This window comes from Pseudopodoces humilis, chromosome 4, assembly GCF_049639895.1.
Source record: "Pseudopodoces humilis isolate 2021_Gansu_Grassland_sample_001 chromosome 4, ASM4963989v1, whole genome shotgun sequence".
NCBI classification, from domain to species: domain Eukaryota; kingdom Metazoa; phylum Chordata; class Aves; order Passeriformes; family Paridae; genus Pseudopodoces; species Pseudopodoces humilis.
In genome coordinates, this window is record NC_142203.1 from 45,241,920 (window position 1) to 45,262,829 (window position 20,910).

Genomic DNA, 20,910 nt, shown 5'->3' on the forward strand with positions numbered 1-20,910 from the left:
TACAGAGGTGCTGGCATGCTTTACAGTACCTGATTTGATACAGTTTTTTTGTCTTGTACTATTACATAAATCCAGTCATGCACTTTTTCGTACACTACAAGGGGATGTGTAATAATATCCATGCTTTTTTTTTTTCTTAAACTATTGCCATATTTTCAGTAAGTGTCTTTAAAAAAAAATACACTTAGATAAAAGTGATCTGGTCAGTATGAGGGCATGAATGCCAAACAAAGAGTATTAGTGTTTAGTGTTAATACAAAAGTGCCAACTTTGCACACATTTTGAAAAAAGAAAATGTAGTTATTCACCATAACCACAGTTGTAGTTTTTGGACTACACACAGAAAAATACTGGGGAGGGAAAAGGGGTAAAGTGAAATACAGAATTCTTGGTGCTTTTTTCAAGTGCCAATTATTACTAGAAACAATAGTGCATCCTTATTCCTTATAAACTACATTGCATAACAGAAAAAAAAACCAGAATTTTGTCATGTGAACCAGTAGAATTTTTTTTTGTCAAACATGCATAATATTTGGGGATATAAATGCTGATACTACTTGTCACAGAACAAAGATGAATATAATTTTGTGTGCTTCTTATTATAGCCTGGATTTTTGTGGTGTTTAAAAAAAAATCAAAATGAACAGGGAAATAATGTTAACTATGTTGTTCTGTAAAGTTGTCTTTTTTGCAATGGAAAGTGCTGTAGTATGATTAAGGCATGTTTTATAGAAGCAATCAAGAGAAATTAATGGCAGAAGCACTTAGTAGCTCTGAAAACATATGCTGGACTTTTTATTGGGTAACTTTCCCTTTGGATAAAATTAGAAGACAGAGAAAAAGGATGTCTAGTTGTGTTTATGTTTTGTGTTTCACTCGCATGATTTGTCAGAAAATAACAAAAGTCCAAGAAATATAGTGAGCAAGAGAGCGAGCACAACCAGGAGACAGAGAAGGAGCGAGCAGTTGAGAAAGGCAGAGAGAAAGGAGGCTGCCCTCTGAATTTTTTTGTTTCCGGTGTTTACACATGTTGCTTGAGCTGGTAAACCACACTGGCAGCCTTAGTTACCACAACATACTGACTGAGGGATGGTATTTACTTAAGCTCAATCTACAGCCAAAGTCATTAGGATGTGTGTTGTAGTCTCTTTTCTTTACAAAACGAATAACAATAACAAAAGCAAAAACAAACAAACAAACCCCCAAGGGATATTTCAGCATACAATAAAATATTCCTTCAGTGAGAATGTGTTCCTTTTCTGTATTTACTGACCCAGAACATTATTTTTCTTAGCAGAATCAGAAATGCTCCATTGTTTCAGCTTGTCGCTGTATTGTTTCGCTGTGCATTTTGATTATTCTTACTTTTTATGTCCACTTGAGTACTTAACTCCTATTACATTTTCTAGAGGAAACTCTTAATATAGATTTCCTCTTTTTAGTATTTTTTATGCATTTCAGTATTTTTGTTTCCAAAAGTAGGAATCAATATCCAATAAGTCAGTTTTTCCAGTTGTAGAAAATAAAAGAAAAATATTTCTAAGTGAATTTTCACTATGTTCCTATGAGTTACAAGCCTCTGATCTTTTTTTTTTTTTATTCTGTACACTCATGAAGCCCTGAAAACATTTGTGGATTCCACAGAAACTATAATCAAAATTTACCTTCTGGTTTAACAAAAAGAAACTTTATAGCAACAAAGTAAGCTGTTTCAATGACATTTTTCTTTCATCTTTTTTATTTTCTTCAAAATCTCAGCTACTTTGTTTTGTTAAATTGAGTGGAGAGATCTGCTTTGCTTTGTTTTACGTTGTTCAAGCTCAGTGTGTTTGTGAGAAAGGGAAATTAGAACAGTAAGGGTGCATTTTTCCAAAATACATGAACCTTTGTAGTCTTACCTGTACTGCACTCTCATCTCTCCTCCCAGGCTAATAGGAACAAGTAATATAGAAAGTCCAAAAAATAAAAGAACGAAAATTGAATTATATATATAGAAAAAAAAAAACAAACCTCACTCTTTTGTAGTATGCATGATATAAACCAATATAATTTTTAATGAAAAATTCATTTGAGGTATAGAAATAATTCCTCACTGATGAATCACTGTTCAGCATTCTTATTTCACTATGTTTCTGTTAGAGGTCAAATGGGTTTGGTAAACTTGTTTGGAAATTTAAGCATCATCTGTAGATAAATTGAGCAGATTATTGACATAGAAGAAAAAAACCAAACCTGTTTATTACACAAAATTGAACAGCACATTCTAAAAAGTAAAGAAAAAGGGACAAACCTATAAAAATTATTAAAAGCTCACAAGTCCTACTTTTAATTCAATTCAGATTTTGCTTAAGCTATGTAGAAGAGATCGTCTCTGTCTTGTGGACAGAACACTACTCACTGATATTTTTAGGCAAATCTAGGCAAATTATTTTCTTCAGCGTTAGTGATACTAATGTCAGAACCATCTTTTTTTTTTAGAAGGGCACTTATACTTACTTTGAATTGAATGGCATTTCCCTCCTTTCAATTTAGCATGCATCTCTGTGAGAATCTGTATTTATCAGAATTGTTCTTGTGGTGGAGTTTGTATCATCTGACATGATCTAAAAATTTACTAAGGGGCTCAGCTTGGTTTTACTGAAAGTAGCATTTCTGGGTGATCTCATCAGAGACCCAGAGTGCAGTAAGAATAATGACGAAACATTTCATCTCTTCAGCACAGAACATGGCCTGTAATGGTGTGATGACATGATAAGTATTGTACAGTTGCTTATGTTATCACAAACCTGTGGCTATCCCTTCGGTTTCCAAACCTGTCAGTCTAAACCATTTTGCAAGAACTAGACCAGCTTTGAGGAAGATAATCTTCCCTTTACATGGAGTTTGTTCCTTCTTTTTTAATTCCTATAGTTATTGTGGTCACTCTTGCCACATTGTTTCACTGTTTTATTCAAGGTAGTTGTATTTTTCTGTAAATATCAAAAAGCTTTGTCTGCAATTAGAAAATAACTGTACTGAACCTCCTTTAGAAACAGAACTATTTGTCTGGAGGTTGTTTAGGATTTTTCTTTTCATTGGGAGGGTTGGGGGTGCGGTGTGGTGTCAGGAAAGCATATGTTAATGGTTAATCACTAGGTATCTTATGAAAAACTGTATGAAAATTTGGAAGTAAAACAGCACAGTCAAAGCACAAGAATGGAAACCATGAGTTTAAACACCCCTGGTAGCCCCTTCTCACTTTTTAGCCTCAGACATATAATATCACTTACCCATTTATGTTTCAGTCTGTTAGACTATCACTAGTACTAATATGATCTTGCCCATAAATGTGCTCCTGTGAGGACTAATTAGCTGGTATTTGTAAAGAGCTAATTTAACTCATAAATATTTTTGCACACCTTAAAATATTCAGTCAATTTTTCTGAGATATGTCTCAACCAGGTGCATTTTGTTATACCTGAGATTTTAACCTTGCCTTTTAAGTTGTAGTGGTGACACTGTGGGGACACTGTAGTGTTGCACACAAGGTGAAAACACTCTGTCAACGAGTCACAACTCAATTTGACAAAATGTGAAAGGTATAGATTAAAAACCTTACTAGCACATGGGCACTGCTCTTAAAGATCTCTCAAAGGCTTTTCATGTCTGAGCTCATAAAATTTGTATGTTTCCTAGGGATCTGTAGATACTTTACACAGAAGAAATTCTGCAACATATTTGCCATAGGTAAACTTAAGTGTATTTTCCTTCCTTCCTTCCTTCCTTCCTTCCTTCCTTCCTTCCTTCCTTCCTTCCTTCCTTCCTTCCTTCCTTCCTTCCTTCCTTCCGCCACTTCCTTCCTTCCTTCCTTCCTTCCTTCCTTCCTTCCTTCCTTCCTTCCTTCCTTCCTTCCTTCCTTCCTTCCTTCCTTCCTTCCTTCCTTCCTTCCTTCCTTCCTTCCTTCCTTCCTTCCGCCACTTCCGCCACTTCCGCCACTTCCTTCCTTCCGCCACTTCCTTCCTTCCGCCACTTCCTTCCTTCCGCCACTTCCTTCCGCCACTTCCTTCCGCCACTTCCTTCCTTCCGCCACTTCCTTCCTTCCGCCACTTCCTTCCTTCCTTCCTTCCTTCCTTCCTTCCTTCCTTCCTTCCTTCCTTCCTTCCGCCACTTCCTTCCTTCCGCCACTTCCTTCCTTCCGCCACTTCCTTCCTTCCTTCCTTCCGCCACTTCCTTCCTTCCTTCCTTCCTTCCTTCCTTCCTTCCTTCCTTCCTTCCTTCCTTCCTTCCTTCCTTCCTTCCTTCCTTCCTTCCTTCCTTCCTTCCTTCCTTCCTTCCTTCCTTCCTTCCTTCCTTCCTTCCTTCCGCCACTTCCTTCCTTCCGCCACTTCCTTCCTTCCGCCACTTCCTTCCTTCCGCCACTTCCTTCCTTCCGCCACTTCCTTCCTTCCGCCACTTCCTTCCGCCACTTCCTTCCTTCCTTCCTTCCTTCCTTCCTTCCTTCCTTCCTTCCTTCCTTCCTTCCTTCCTTCCTTCCTTCCTTCCTTCCTTCCTTCCTTCCTTCCTTCCTTCCTTCCTTCCTTCCTTCCTTCCTTCCTTCCTTCCTTCCTTCCTTCCTTCCTTCCTTCCTTCCTTCCTTCCGCCACTTCCTTCCTTCCTTCCTTCCTTCCTTCCTTCCTTCCTTCCGCCACTTCCTTCCTTCCTTCCTTCCTTCCTTCCTTCCTTCCTTCCGCCACTTCCTTCCTTCCGCCACTTCCTTCCTTCCGCCACTTCCTTCCTTCCTTCCGCCACTTCCTTCCTTCCGCCACTTCCTTCCTTCCGCCACTTCCTTCCTTCCTTCCGCCACTTCCTTCCTTCCTTCCGCCACTTCCTTCCTTCCGCCACTTCCTTCCTTCCGCCACTTCCTTCCTTCCTTCCTTCCTTCCTTCCTTCCTTCCTTCCTTCCTTCCTTCCTTCCTTCCTTCCTGCCTTCCTGCCTTCCTGCCTGCCTGCCTTCCTGCCTTCCTGCCTGCCTTCCTGCCTGCCTTCCTGCCTTCCTGCCTGCCTTCCTGCCTGCCTTCCTGCCTTCCTTCCTTCCTGCCTGCCTGCCTGCCTGCCTGCCTCCTGTTGTGGAACAGAAAGTATACTTTGTCTGCCTGTTCCACAAGTTTATACCTTTCCGTGACCTATGGAAATATGTTTCCTATTCCATTCCCAAAAAAATGAATTGTTTACAAAAAATTAGTAGAGTCAGGTTCTGCAAAGTAGCTGCCAGCAGTGGTCAGTACCTCCTCAGTTGATTTGGTCTAGTACAATTTATAGGAAGTGGGGTTCCCGGGATGCACTTGAGTTTTCCCTCAGTTTTAACCTTTTAAACCCAGTTAAGGATCTAACATAGCTAAATATATGAGGTAGGAATGTAAAAGCAACAAGACATGGAGCTGTGTAGGTATCATGAAAGTTATTTCTACATGATAATTTAAGGTCTGATGTGTTCCAGAGATAGGAACCATTTTCAAGACCAGGGATTTAGTTCCAAAAATTTCTCCTTCAATGTGTTTGGTATTTTATAATCAAAAGGCTTGATATGGACCCATTTTTCACATGGTGGTCACTAAGGATGTCAGCTGCTGTCAGAAAATAGGACATCTTTTTAGAAATGTATTTGTACTCAAATTCTGCAGGACATTTTCATAGCAACATTGGTGTCAGAGTAAATAAGGAAGGGAAGGTGTACAGCCAAGGAGTGCACACATGCTCCTCTAAGTTTTTTTGCCACGTACATGAACAGAACTGTTACTTCTTCTCAATCCCCAGAATGTTTTTGTCACTTTTCTCTTTGGGTTAACAGAATTACTCTTTTTTATTTGAAAAGAAAAGCAAAGGTGTCTGTACTAAGGGCAAGGAGGCAGCAGGAGTTCTCTGTGGGGAAAAGGTGAGTGGCAGACACATGATGGCAGCTGGTATATTTCAGTTCCTTCTTAGTTTTGGGGTTTTTTTATGTAGTATCAGAAGAAAAAGACTTTGCTGCTATAGTAACTCAACAAAACAGTGACTGTAGTGCTACTTTGCCAGATAAGCATCAGCATATGCTGCTGTTGCCACATGATGAGTTGGGCTTTTTTCTCCCCTTCTGTAGGGACATAAAAGGAGCTCTTTTCCATACCCATTTCTACATCAGGAACAGAACAACATCATATGATGGACTGAATCTTTCACCCACATGTTTGCCCAAATACATGTCTGTTCCAGTCTCATGGTTTCTGTCTCTTCCTGCCAACACTGCAGCATTATCGCTGCCTTTAAAATGGCTGTAAGAGTGAAGCAGCAGCTATTTTACATTAAGTAGTATTATCTTGAGTCTGTAGTTAACCAGTCTTGTGTGGCTTGTTTTCTCTGGTCAAGTCATGATATTGAATGACAGCTTTGATTTTTTGATCAAGGTATTGATCATGTATATCCCAATACTGTTGCTGTTATGTTTGGCACTGACACTTAAATGAAAACGGTTCTGGACCACCAAAGGGTTAAAAAATGGACATGTTTTTGACAAGTCCTCTGACTTTTGCCAGTATTATTGTTCATTATGATGACACTGTGTTTTTTTAATAGCAGCTGTAGTTGTCATGAAACTATTTTCCCATTCCTCTCCTTTAAAGTGTGATGTTGTAAATTCATGTGACCTTTCCTGCAAAGAATAAATATTTCTTTTTTTATATAAGATCTCAAGACAAGGCTTGTTTTGTAACAAATAGTGGTCCATTACAAAGCAGGAAAAAAAACTGAGCTGAGCAGAAAGAAGCATCAGTTCAATTTCACCTCATATCTTTCTAATAACTTACTTGTCACTTTATTACCTTCCAGTAATGTGAATGCTGCTGACAAGACTGTCACACTAACAGCAGACAACACCCTCTCTTCCTTAGCCCCAGCTCTCCTGGCTACTTATTGCACTGGCCCTGAAGGGACACAAACTAATAGTGTGCTTTCAAGTTCAGCACTTGGCCATCAAATATAAAAGGATGTGTAATTGCCTGTTTATCCCCTGTGAAGGCGAAATTGAGTATAAGAACCAGGCTTTCCCTCCCCATTCCCTAACACGCACACACACACACACGCAGAAACACACACACACACAAGCATGCACACACATCTGCAGTGAGTGAAGGGAAGTCCCATCTGGAGCACTTTGATTTGTCTTTGGGAAGCCCAAGGCTGCCACTGGCTGCTCTATCGAGCTATCAGGTAGACAGTAACAAGATGACTTCTTAGCAAAAGGTCAGCTGAGAAATACTGTCTGTAATGGCACTTTTGTCTGCTTATGTAGCAACTAATTGCTTTGTATTGGCATAAGCCATACTTGTGCCTGCTAGAAATAGTTGTTTGAATTTGCTACATTTCTTGCTGCATAGGTTCAGTGCCAAACAGGATTTGCAGTCTGTTTTTTTAACTGGTTTAGCCCATCCCTGGGCAAATTTCAGAGCAATCTCATCCTCTTGGGTTCCTATCATGAATGTCAATTCCCTATATCCAATTCTATTGTGATAGAATTATTTCCTGCTGAGGTCATCATGAACTTCTATACAGTGTTAGATAAACATATCTGAGACACAATCTGCTGTCTTCATGCAAGAAGGAAATTTTTCTGATTTATACCTTCATTTGGAAGAACACTGCTAAAAGTACAGGCTCCTGAAGCGCTTCTCAGATAGGCCATCAGAAGATAGCTTTACAGTGAAGTAACTTGAGAGCACATGCTATGTTTTAAGAAATGTTAAGTGCATGAAGGCCAGTGTACCTGGCTGCAGTCACTGCCCTTCCATATTACTGTGTGCTTCCTGACTGCTGAATAGCAGTTGAAAATTCAAGTAGGCAGAGGAGCTGCTGAAGCATGCTTTCCTTGCAGGGTCTGCAGCATTGCCATGCTGAGATTATAATGCCAGTCCTGTGTGTATGTGTGAGCATTGGGCACTGTGGGTTGAACAGTGCTGGCAGCCAGTGCAGCACCAAAAATTCACACACAGGTTTCAGACAAAGCCCAAGACCAAGAGACCTAACACAGCTATTTTGGAGTTTCTTGTTTTTCCGTATCCTTGGATCGGTTCATGGCATTGGTTGGCTGCAGCACCTCTTTGCTGGTTCCGGATGCTAATGCTGTCAACAGCACTGTGTGGTAATTTGATGTTTGCTGCAACAGAGGTGATGGTGCCCACCATAAATATGCTAAGGTCTTTTACCAGTCAAAAGTCACTGATCTTTTCCCTCCTTTTCCTTCCGAGTTCATCAGAAGCTACAAGGGTGAAACCAGCAGACAAATTCCTGAGGCCTGTTTGTATCAGAAGTCTAAAGGCTGAGCCCAGACTCTGCTCCCCTGTCAACTCCATGTGTACATGGCACTGATGGAGGTTGAAGCAGCCGGATGAGCTGACCTGCGATGATGAGCTTGGGCAGCCTTTCTTGCTGTACCGTTTCCAAGGCTGTTTGTGGAAACTGAGGACTTTCTGATCGAAGAAATCATTTCTGTCCTTTGTGTGTGTTTGTGAATATCTGTGTGAGTGTGAATGTGACTGACAGAGGAGAAACAGACACAGTGTTAGAACAAGGAGCCTTAAAATGAAGACTACAAATGAGCAAAATTATATCATTTCCATCACACTTACATAGGTATATATATATATATTTGACATGCATTTAAAAGAACAGGAAGAGTCACGTAGCAAATGTCTAATGTGTACAGAGATTTTTCTGGTGTTCTACAGATTTTGTACATTGCTCCCTTCAAACCTTTGGAGACAAAATATTTTAAGAAAATTAAGAAAAGCATCCAGGGCAATTATATTTCTAGAGAAGAAAGCAAGAGCAAGACTAGCTAAGTGATGCATAAAGATTTTATAAGGCATCCATTGTCAAACAAAAGGTTGAGAATGATCAGAGGATAATGCACAGTTAGGATGGCAAACTCATCAATAGTTAATCACAACCTGTCCACTTCTGCCACGAAATGCAGGAGGCTATGAACAGCAGCTCTGGGGCACCAGTGGCAGTTGTGATGCCATGTGTCCATGCCTGAGTGTGGGAGCATTATGCAGTCGTCACATCCAGATCAAGATGTTTTCACATCCCCATCCCCCCACCACCTCCTGTATCGATGGGGCAGAATGCATTCCCCCCCACCCCCCCAACTACATCTGTGAAATGAAATTATACAGTAGCCACATGAACTGTGATTCTAAGGATATTCTTCTTAGTTTATCTGATGACCTACAGAATAAATAGGGACACCTAAGCTGTACAAAGTGAGATTTATTCATTATTTTTCAATTATACTTTTACATTTGGATTTTTTTAAGTATTTTTTTTTAACAAACACTTGTACAATCTTCAGCCATTGTCTTTAATTTTCCCATTTCCTTTACCACCCCTTCTCCTTTCATCCCAAGAGAGTTATCTCATTAAAATTCTCTCAGAAAAGTAACACATCCTCCTAGTGTTCTTCATTTTGGAAAGTTTTATGCATTCCATCTGTGAAAATGGTTACTGTTTGTAAAGTGGCAAGATTAATAAAATGGCCACTGTTATGTGTGTGTGTTTCATTTAGCTATTTAAAAATACAAAATTCAGCACGCTGCTTTTTCTTGTGCAAACTTTGGTTCCTATATGATATGGGACTCCTTTCCCAGAACATGGCTTATTTTTGATGGGCAGCATTTGTGCTCTCATTCATGCCTCCTGCCTGTTCTCCAGTTTATAAGAATGATCTGCATTCCAGTGCAATGGATGTGCAACAGGTGTGCAAATAAGTTGATCTGAACCTGAACACAATCGAAATTTACCCTTGCTGAAATTCCACATGCTTTTACTTGCCACAAACTGTTCACTGCAATCTGCTTATACCTATAAAAGTAACTCATTGTAGGGATGGCTGAAGCAGTTTGAAGTTTCATTGTTAGACTGAAGGCTCTTGCTCACTGTCACTGTTGACATTTTAACAGCTTTTAACATAGAAGGTCAAATACAGTGATTTCCTATATAGCTGTCTGCTGTGTTTTAGTTCTCCTGAACTAGAAAGATGGGAACCTGACTGCGGGTTCACATGGAGATGTAAACTGAGATAAACTGGATTTGAACCTTCATGTATTTGGAAGCTCTTAGGGGTCTTGGCAGTGTGTTCAGTCACAGAGGCATAAAGCCTGGAAACCCCTTTTTCAGTAGGCATGGGAGGGCTCACACAGCCTGGCTGCAACTCCCTGTGGTAACCAGCGATGCACCAGCAGCAGCAAGGGGGCTGCTGTGTAGAAAATGGAGAGCTTGCTGATGGCTGGCAAAGCTGGGCTTGTTCCAGTGGACTTTGTCAAGACGTGTTCCTGGGGTACCCCAGCCAGGCACAGGAAAGAGTGGAGTCAAGGCCTGATGGACATTTTTACAAAGGTCTTTCTCTGTTGGGAATAGAGGAGGCTTTTCATTTTCACTCTTTGATCTCAATCTGAGCAAAACACGAATGCTCTGCTGTCCTGCCTGCAGAACCAAAGCATGCACTATGGAACATAGCTGTACAAGGGGATATGAAAATTTGCATCATGTTGATCTAATAATCGTGATATTAGTAGCTTCATAAATATTGTATGTAGTCTAAACAAGTTTTTTCCATTAGTAATCTGAGGGAATTAAAAGTCCAGTTTTAATTTGACATTTCTTTTCTTGTATTTTCTGTACTGTAACAGTCCTACAATATGTCTTTTGCATAAAATGCATAAGGTTTTGGGGATATAAATGGAGTTTTACTCATACTTTGTCCAAATACCTCTTGTAATTTGTATCAAAATTCTTGTACAATTTTTATATTAAAGATTTATCAGTCACTGATCTTTTCATCTCTTTGTCTTTCATTTCTTTATTTTTTACTGATTCAAGCATTGCACATTTCCATGGAAAGGCATATGGCCATGGAAAGGCACTCATCTGCAAGGTCTGAGCATGGCCTCTTGTAGTTTGAAAGTTGCACACTACATTTAAAAGTTTTGCATACTTCCCAGAAATTGAATATATTAAAGCTTTTTGGGAGGGAGATAATTGTTTTTCCCCCTAGCTTGTACACATTTCCTTAGAAATGTCATATTTAGTGTGGCATCCAGAAACCTACTGCCTCACAAATTTAGTCACCTGACTGCAAGAAATCTTCAAGATGGACATTTCTCACACTTTAGTATGTCTGGCAGATGAAGAAACAGAAGTAAAAGGTCTTGCCAAACTCTATTTTGAGGTCCTAGCTCAATCCTGGTTTTGCTTTTCAAAGCAGAGATACACAAATCACAAATCTCAGTGTTTGGGTAAGAATTTCCTCATGCTTTGAAATGGTGAGGACATTGCCCAAATGAACCTCTCCACTAAACTTTATCTGTAATCTAGGACTGCAACATAAAAATTTACCACCAAATAATTAAACTTTGAGTCCTTGGGATTGGCTTTGTGCTCCATGCTGACTAGAAGAGGGTTCAGTGTGGGGAGATATTTTGAAAAAAACTATTTTCAAGGCTGAATAGTTAATTTTGTTAAATCTTGTTTTTCTTCTTAGGGGCATCTGTGACAGCTGAGAAAATATGAGCAAGATTTTTCTGGAATAAATGCATTGGTTTAGCCTGAGCTCTTATGGTGCACTTCTTATCAATAAATGAAAAAAAGTAGTCTCATAATATGATAGATTTGTCCACTGCTCTGTGCTTATAGAGACAAAAAGGCTATGTTAGAAGCATGTCCAAGACAATGTGTTGCAATAAGATTCTTATTCATTCATTCTACAAGGGAAGACCAAAATAAAACTCAGTTTATTAAGTGACATGAAATGCACTGGGGTGGTGGTGCCTCAAAGCATGCAGGTATCTGCTGAAATTCAAGCATGTATGGTCCTGTTTGATGCAATGGGAATGGATACCTGCTTGCAAATGAGCCTGTCTTGAAAGCATTAGCTGGACTGCAGCTAATATTCAAGAGCCTGCTCAGTGTTTGACTAGAGTCAGTAAGGCTTTTCTGGTTGTCTCACATTTCTTGATGAGCAAAATGGAGGCAAGTGGACTCACCAGCTGAATGTGGGGCTGGGGAAAGAAAGGGATGTGAAAGACAAATAATGGCTTAAAATTATTTGGAAAGCCAAATAATTCTTAGCCAGAATTTTCTAAGCACTGTGAACTGTAAGTCTGAAGAAGTTATTGGTGAGTAATACATACTCTTTGATTTTAGTATTTTCTTAAGGTGTTTTCTTTTTCAGTCGTCCCAGCACAACCAAGAGCCATTTTTCTGCAGAACATCTAGCCCTAAGAACAGGACTTCACCTTCTGATCCAACTGTTTCACAACTTAAATTTAGTTTAAGTGTTGAAAGACATGAGCTATGAGGATACAAGACGTCTGCCACAGGTCCACTAAATAAATTCTTGAGAGTGTTTATTTCATCTGCCTGTTTTTAATCAGCCTGACATAAACAGTTCAATAACAAGCTGAATGCCTTTAATCTATTACTGACTTGCAGTTGTCAGCTTCATGTCTTTAAATTATATGCCACTTTCCTTTCCCTTCCCTTCCCTTCCCTTCCCTTCCCTTCCCTTCCCTTCCCTTCCCTTCCCTTCCCTTCCCTTCCCCTCCCTCCTTTCCTTTCCTTTCCTTTCCTTTCCTTTACTTTCCTTTCCTTTCCTTTCCTTTCCTTTCCTTTCCTTTCCTTTCCTTTCCTTTCCTTTCCTTTCCTTTCCTTTCCTTTCCTTTCCTTTCCTTCCTTTCCTTTCCTTTCCTTTCCTTTCCTTTCCTTTCCTTTCCGCACCTTTCCTTTCCGCACCTTTCCTTTCCGCACCTTTCCTTTCCGCACCTTTCCTTTCCGCACCTTTCCTTTCCGCACCTTTCCTTTCCGCACCTTTCCTTTCCGCACCTTTCCTTTCCTTTCCTTTCCTTTCCTTTCCTTTCCTTTCCTTTCCTTTCCTTTCCTTTCCTTTCCTTTCCTTTCCTTTCCTTTCCTTTCCTTTCCTTTCCTTTCCTTTCCTTTCCTTTCCTTTCCTTTCCTTTCCTTTCCTTTCCTTTCCTTTCCTTTCCTTTCCTTTCCTTTCCTTTCCTTTCCTTTCCTTTCCGCACCTTTCCTTTCCGCACCTTTCCTTTCCGCACCTTTCCTTTCCTTTCCGCACCTTTCCTTTCCTTTCCGCACCTTTCCTTTCCGCACCTTTCCTTTCCTTTCCTTTCCTTTCCTTTCCTTTCCTTTCCTTTTTCCTTTTCCTTTCCTTTCCTTTCCTTTCCTTTCCTTTCCTTTCCTTTCCTTTCCTTTCCTTTCCTTTCCTTTCCTTTCCTTTCCTTTCCTTTCCTTTCCTTTCCTTTCCTTTCCTTTCCTTTCCTTTCCTTTCCTTTCCTTTCCTTTCCTTTCCTTTCCTTTCCTTTCCTTTCCTTTCCTTTCCTTTCCTTTCCTTCCCTTTCCTTTCCGCACCTTTCCTTTCCTTCCCTTTCCTTTCCGCACCTTCCCTTCCCTTCCCTTCCCTTCCCTTCCCTTCCCTTCCCTTCCCTTCCCTTCCCTTCCCTTCCCTTCCCTTCCCTTCCCTTCCCTTCCCTTCCCTTCCCTTCCCTTCCCTTCCCTTCCCTTCCCTTCCCTTCCCTTCCCTTCCCTTCCCTTCCCTTCCCTTCCCTTCCCTTCCCTTCCCTTCCCTTCCCTTCCCTTCCCTTCCCTTCCCTTCCCTTCCCTTCCCTTCCCTTCCCTTCCCTTCCCTTCCCTTCCCTTCCCTTCCCTTCCCTTCCCTTCCCTTCCCGCATCTTTCCTTTCTGCACCTTTCCTTTCCTTTCCGCACCTTTCCTTTCCTTTCCTTTCCTTTCCTTTCCTTTCCTTTCCTTTCCTTTCCTTTCCTTTCCTTTCCTTTCCTTTCCTTTCCTTTCCTTTCCTTTCCTTTCCTTTCCTTTCCTTTCCTTTCCTTTCCTTTCCTTTCCTTTCCTTTCCTTTCCTTTCCTTTCCTTTCCTTTCCTTTCCTTTCCTTTCCTTTCCGCACCTTTCCTTTCCTTTCCTTTCCTTTCCTTTCCTTTCCTTTCCTTTCCTTTCCTTTCCTTTCCTTTCCTTTCCTTTCCTTTCCTTTCCTTTCCTTTCCTTTCCTTTCCTTTCCTTTCCTTTCCTTTCCTTTCCTTTCCTTTCCTTTCCTTTCCGCACCTTTCCTTTCCTTTCCTTTCCTTTCCGCACCTTTCCTTTCCTTTCCTTTCCTTTCCTTTCCTTTCCTTTCCTTTCCTTTCCTTTCCTTTCCTTTCCTTTCCTTTCCTTTCCGCACCTTTCCTTTCCGCACCTTTCCTTTCCGCACCTTTCCTTTCCTTTCCGCACCTTTCCTTTCCTTTCCGCACCTTTCCTTTCCGCACCTTTCCTTTCCTTTCCTTTCCTTTCCTTTCCTTTCCTTTCCTTTCCTTTCCTTTCCTTTCCTTTCCTTTCCTTTCCTTTCCTTTCCTTTCCTTTCCTTTCCTTTCCTTTCCTTTCCTTTCCGCACCTTTCCTTTCCGCACCTTTCCTTTCCTTTCCTTTCCTTTCCTTTCCTTTCCGCACCTTTCCTTTCCGCACCTTTCCTTTCCTTTCCTTTCCTTTCCTTTCCTTTCCTTTCCTTTCCTTTCCTTTCCTTTCCTTTCCTTTCCTTTCCTTTCCTTTCCTTTCCTTTCCTTTCCTTTCCTTTCCTTTCCTTTCCTTTCCTTTCCTTTCCTTTCCTTTCCTTTCCTTTCCTTTCCTTTCCTTTCCTTTCCTTTCCTTTCCTTTCCTTTCCTTTCCTTTCCTTTCCTTTCCTTTCCTTTCCTTTCCTTTCCTTTCCGCACCTTTCCTTTCCTTTCCGCACCTTTCCTTTCCTTTCCTTTCCTTTCCTTTCCTTTCCTTTCCTTTCCTTTCCTTTCCTTTCCTTTCCTTTCCTTTCCTTTCCTTTCCTTTCCTTTCCTTTCCTTTCCTTTCCTTTCCTTTCCTTTCCTTTCCTTTCCTTTCCTTTCCTTTCCTTTCCTTTCCTTTCCTTTCCTTTCCTTTCCGCACCTTTCCGCACCTTTCCGCACCTTTCCGCACCTTTCCTTTCCTTTCCGCACCTTTCCTTTCCGCACCTTTCCTTTCCGCACCTTTCCTTTCCTTTCCTTTCCTTTCCTTTCCTTTCCTTTCCTTTCCGCACCTTTCCTTTCCTTTCCTTTCCTTTCCGCACCTTTCCTTTCCTTTCCGCACCTTTCCTTTCCGCACCTTTCCTTTCCGCACCTTTCCTTTCCTTTCCTTTCCTTTCCGCACCTTTCCTTTCCTTTCCTTTCCTTTCCTTTCCTTTCCTTTCCTTTCCTTTCCTTTCCTTTCCTTTCCTTTCCTTTCCTTTCCTTTCCTTTCCTTTCCTTTCCTTTCCTTTCCTTTCCTTTCCTTTCCTTTCCTTTCCTTTCCTTTCCTTTCCTTTCCTTTCCTTTCCTTTCCTTTCCTTTCCTTTCCTTTCCTTTCCTTTCCTTTCCTTTCCTTTCCTTTCCTTTCCTTTCCTTTCCTTTCCTTTCCTTTCCTTTCCTTTCCTTTCCTTTCCTTTCCTTTCCGCACCTTTCCTTTCCTTTCCGCACCTTTCCTTTCCTTTCCGCACCTTTCCTTTCCTTTCCGCACCTTTCCTTTCCTTTCCGCACCTTTCCTTTCCGCACCTTTCCTTTCCGCACCTTTCCTTTCCGCACCTTTCCGCACCTTTCCTTTCCTTTCCTTTCCTTTCCTTTCCTTTCCTTTCCTTTCCTTTCCTTTCCTTTCCTTTCCTTTCCTTTCCTTTCCTTTCCTTTCCTTTCCTTTCCTTTCCTTTCCGCACCTTTCCTTTCCGCACCTTTCCTTTCCTTTCCTTTCCTTTCCTTTCCTTTCCTTTCCTTTCCTTTCCTTTCCTTTCCTTTCCTTTCCTTTCCTTTCCTTTCCTTTCCTTTCCTTTCCTTTCCTTTCCTTTCCTTTCCTTTCCTTTCCTTTCCTTTCCTTTCCTTTCCTTTCCTTTCCTTTCCTTTCCTTTCCTTTCCGCACCTTTCCGCACCTTTCCGCACCTTTCCTTTCCTTTCCGCACCTTTCCTTTCCTTTCCGCACCTTTCCTTTCCTTTCCGCACCTTTCCTTTCCGCACCTTTCCTTTCCGCACCTTTCCTTTCCTTTCCTTTCCTTTCCTTTCCTTTCCTTTCCTTTCCTTTCCTTTCCTTTCCTTTCCTTTCCTTTCCTTTCCTTTCCTTTCCTTTCCTTTCCGCACCTTTCCTTTCCTTTCCTTTCCTTTCCGCACCTTTCCTTTCCGCACCTTTCCTTTCCGCACCTTTCCTTTCCGCACCTTTCCTTTCCGCACCTTTCCTTTCCTTTCCTTTCCTTTCCTTTCCTTTCCTTTCCTTTCCTTTCCTTTCCTTTCCTTTCCTTTCCTTTCCTTTCCTTTCCTTTCCTTTCCTTTCCTTTCCTTTCCTTTCCTTTCCTTTCCTTTCCTTTCCTTTCCTTTCCTTTCCTTTCCTTTCCTTTCCTTTCCTTTCCTTTCCTTTCCTTTCCTTTCCTTTCCTTTCCTTTCCTTTCCTTTCCTTTCTTTTCCGCACCTTTCCGCACCTTTCCGCACCTTTCCTTTCCTTTCCGCACCTTTCCTTTCCTTTCCTTTCCTTTCCGCACCTTTCCGCACTTTCCCGCACATTTCATTCATTTCCTTCATTTCCTTCCTCCTTTCTCTTTCCTCCTTCCCCTTCTCCTCTTACTTTCTTTTTCTCCTTATTTTTTTGTGTTTTTACCTCTTCCTTGCTTTTCCTATCTTTCCTCCCCCCCCTCCCAAAATACTGCAAGAACATGCAGCTCCTTATTTCAGTAGGCAGGAGAAAGGGGAAAGAAGGGAGAAAAAAGTTGAGTAACTTTTGGGAAAGTCAACCTTTGTTGAGGCATGTGGTTATCCTCCCATGTTATTAAATGTCATAGATGTGTTAATGTGGTTCTGCATGGAAGCCAAGCATAATTATAATAATTTAATCTGTCATAACACATCTCTAATTGGCATGAATTTCCCTGAACCATTTTTTTTTTCTAGCGTAGGGTTTTCATACTCAGAGAGGAGATATTACCAGGCACCCAAAAGACTGCTTTTGGTACAGCTCTGAACTAAATGCTTGGGTAAGAGCCCTTTGAAGGACACTGGGCCACTTGAAACTTGCTATCTGCTTGTTAACTCCCTGCAAGTTGACAGTGTGACAGTAGATTAAGTGCTGTGAATTTAATAAAGCCACTCCTGCACTGGTGTTGATATAACAACAGTGAGCAAGGGGTGCTAAGAAGAGAGGATAAAAGGTACATTAGTTTGCCTGAAGTGATACTGGGAAAAAAAAACCTCCTTCTATTGATCTTATGTGAGGTGCAGTTATTTTTAAGTCACCTGACTCATGCTTATCCAATCCTTACCCATATTCATCAGAGACAGTATAATGAACAGATATTGATTAACTGGGGTAGCTGGAGATATTTCCCAACAGTGCTAGTTCACATTGATAGGTCTCCAATGGGAATACATGGAAGTGCAGCCCTGAACATAACTTATTGTGTTCTAGGTCCTTCAATTGATTTTATTTGAAGAAAAAATATACAGTGGCTCTCCCGTGACCTTTAGCTGAAACCTCTCTGTAAAGAACACAAAATGACAGTCAGACAAAATAAGCCTTGCTGCTTACAGTCCTGCCTGTCATGGCAGAGCCAAGGTGAGGTGCTGCATATGTGCTGTGGTTTCCATAGGATCCCAGCACACAGAATAGCCCTGCTTTCAGGTGGCAACTTCCAGTAATTAGTAAAAAAAATAAAGAAAATCCTATTACAGCCTTTATGTTGCTCTAGTGCTTCAGCTAGTTTTCCATTCTGTCAGCAGTTCTCTGCTGATCCTCCCACAACAACCAACACAGAGTTCCGCAAAATATCCTGAGAGTGTAATGGCATTGAACTGGTAGTGCACCCCGATGGAGCACTAGTCCTGAATGCCAGCTTCCCAAGAGGTTTAAGGAATCTGAGCATTTTGCCACATGGAACTCATTGAATGCCCCATTTGGAGGTACATGCACTGCTTGGGATTGCTTTCTCAAGTCAGGTTCTTGAGAGCAGTGTAGATCCTACTGATGTAGGATTGAGATTCTCCATTTTCAGCTCCATTCCTAAACACTGTAGCAGTAGCTAGAGAAAATATCACCTAGCAGTATGTATCAAAATGAATGCTAGTAATAAGAAAAAAAAGCCTAAAATAAATTTATGAAGACCAAAACTGGCAAGCCCAAAATGCGTGTTTTAGAAGTCTTAGGAACCTGCCAGATGTCAGACTGATTCAAGCTTTGAAAAATTAAAGCAAATAGCAAAATCACTTTTACTGGATAAATTAAGTGATACCAAGCAACAACATGAAGATTCTTTCTGATGAAGTGCAGAGGCTTACTTGGTCAAATGTGATGTGATTCCAGTATTTATCAGATAAGTCTTTTTCATGACAATCTGGATAGCACCAGGACTAATTTCCCAAACTCAGTTAGAGCACTGCATATAATTCAGTTGCCCATGAACAAAAAAGAAAAATTCTAAGAAAGTCTGCATGAAGAGAATAAAATAGGCACTTTTATAATAGTAACTTAAGAGAACTTGTTTTCCATAGCCAAATATGGAGAGCTGAAAGAGAGGAATGATTGTGCTGTAAAAACATGTGACAATGGAGTGGGGTGTAAACACTAGAGAAAAGGAAGAACTATGTATGCTAACCAGAACAAATGGTTATATATAATTTTATGTCAGAAAGTGGAAACAAGTTTAAGTGCTGGAGCACAGATATTCTGGACCAGCGCTTCAATATCAGCAAAAGAGGCCAAAATGAGAACTGGCTAGATGATAGAGAATCAGTTTATGAGGAGATTTAAAATATGGTTATCTGCAAAAGCAGGGGTTGGACTTCCTTTCCATCTTATTTTATCTATACCCAGTGGTTTTTAACTAAGTAACCAGACTCTTACGAGGATAAGTTCAAGGCCCTTTAGTATTCCCATCTATACCACAGTGCACACTAAATGTGTTCATCTTGCCAACTCATTTTCTCATGTCTAAAAGAAATATCTACACTTTTACCATATCTGACAGTAGTTTCTGCTCCTTATCAGCCCTTTCTTGGGTCAGTAAAAGTATCCTTGCTATATGAGATCTTTTTCTCCTTGTTTCCAAGGTGGTATTTTTATTCAGCTCCCTCTCCTTCCTATCTTCACCCTTTTTAATAATACATTTTAAGATCATGGAAAGTTTTCTGGGTTAGAGCATTTGATTTAATTTGTCCAATAAAGCAAATATGCTTTATTCCTCTGTATCAAAATTATTGCAGAATTTTTCTGTGCCATAGTTTTGTGAAATTTTAGGATTAAGATATCTAAGGCAAAGGACTTCCACAAAGACTGTGCTCCTCTAGAAGTCCTCTCTTAAGTGTTTCACAGGAACTGTCTTGCATTGGAATATACTCTGTCATTGGGGATGAATAATATTAACAACATACCTTTTCCAGTGATTTCAGAAAGGTGCTAAGCAGTATCAAATCAGATATTTGATAGTGCAGGTTGTCTGATAGATCTTCCCTGACTTGAGAAAGGACAAAATTTTAGATTTGGATTTAAAAAAATATATTTAAAAAAAGTATCTTCTAGCATCTCTGTTATTTTGGAAGATATAAAACATTGCAGTTGTTGTGTAAAATTTTCCATCCTGTTCCCATGGCCTCTGGCATCTATTCACATAACTTTACACTCAATGAGCTCCATTTTGGCCTGGGTGTGTTCAGCCCAGCCTGGTGAAGAAAGGCTCTAATCAGTTTGACATGCCTGGAGCTGGTAGGAAACTGTACTCTAGATCCCAGCCCTGGTCCTGTAATTAAGATCAAAATAACAATGGTCAGACCCTTGATGTGCTACAGCAGTCGATGTCCACTGATTCCAGTGAAAATGCTACATGAATGAAATGTAAACTGCAACTGGAGATTTTCATTATGGTATACATGCATTACATATTGGCTTACAAGAATTCAGGCCAGGAAGTGCACAGTGTTTCAAGTTTCTCCACAAATCCACTTAATTCTATTCTGAAAACTTGATGTTTTCCTTAAGCTGGCCACAGCACAGGAAAAGTTTTACAATAGTTGTTTTCTTTTATTTTATTTTTTCTTTTCTTCTTGCGATCTCAAGACCCCAAAGTAGACATTACTAAAAGAGAGTAAATTGCCAAAATACAGCCAAACCTTTTGTTACGCTATTGCAAGCTCCAAGAGCTAAGCCTTACAGAAAAGTCAGAGAAAGGTGTTAAGTGACAAAGAGGATGTCAGAGAATCAATTCTATGAACATATTTCAAATGAATAAGCTATAACAGGAATTTGCATGATTAAAAAATGCCGGGTCACAAAAAACAGTGTCAACAAGCACAAGAGTTAGACTCACAGACTAGATCAGTAAAAGTGTTAATTCACTGAGATCAAAGGGTCAGCTATGTCTAATAAAACAAAAATAATGCATGACTAAAGAGCTTGCAAAATACAGTCATATATCATGTTAAGGCAAGTGGAGGAATTTTTCTACACATTGCAGTCTTGTATTTTAGAATGGCTCTTTCTGTAAAACATAAAATGGGAAAACTTCTCATCTTAATTCAAAGAAACACATCAATGCTGACTTGTGAAACAGCTTTAGTCTAGCCACTAAGTAATCACAATCCCAACATAATCAGCTTCAGACCTTCTAGAAAAAAGTTATTGGAGGAGAAAAAAAGATCATATTCACATGTTAAATTTTAAATCAGGAGACCTTTTAGAAAAATTACCCAACAAAAGCATAACATGAGAATTTTTAGATACAGTATAGAGGTTATTTTAAGCTACCATAACTTTCAAAAGTAGGAGAAACTGAGAACAGGAACACCTGAAAAAGTAGACTGCTATTTTATTTCCAGCCTAGTTTCATAAGGAAATGGGTGTTACACTATCTGCATGCATCTGG

General features: G+C 40.3%; 1 protein-coding gene across 1 annotated transcript in view; it reads left to right on the forward strand.

Annotated features, from left to right (window-relative positions):
• Positions 1–8,982, forward strand: part of BNC2 (basonuclin zinc finger protein 2) — a 346,001-nt gene extending 337,019 nt beyond the window's left edge. Inside the window, exon 7 of the mRNA XM_088054204.1 lies at positions 8,243–8,982. Within this exon, the coding sequence (XP_087910330.1) occupies positions 8,243–8,257 (15 nt within the window). The 3' untranslated portion in view covers positions 8,258–8,982. The remainder of the gene's footprint in view (positions 1–8,242) is intronic.
• Positions 8,983–20,910: the final 11,928 nt, after the last annotated feature.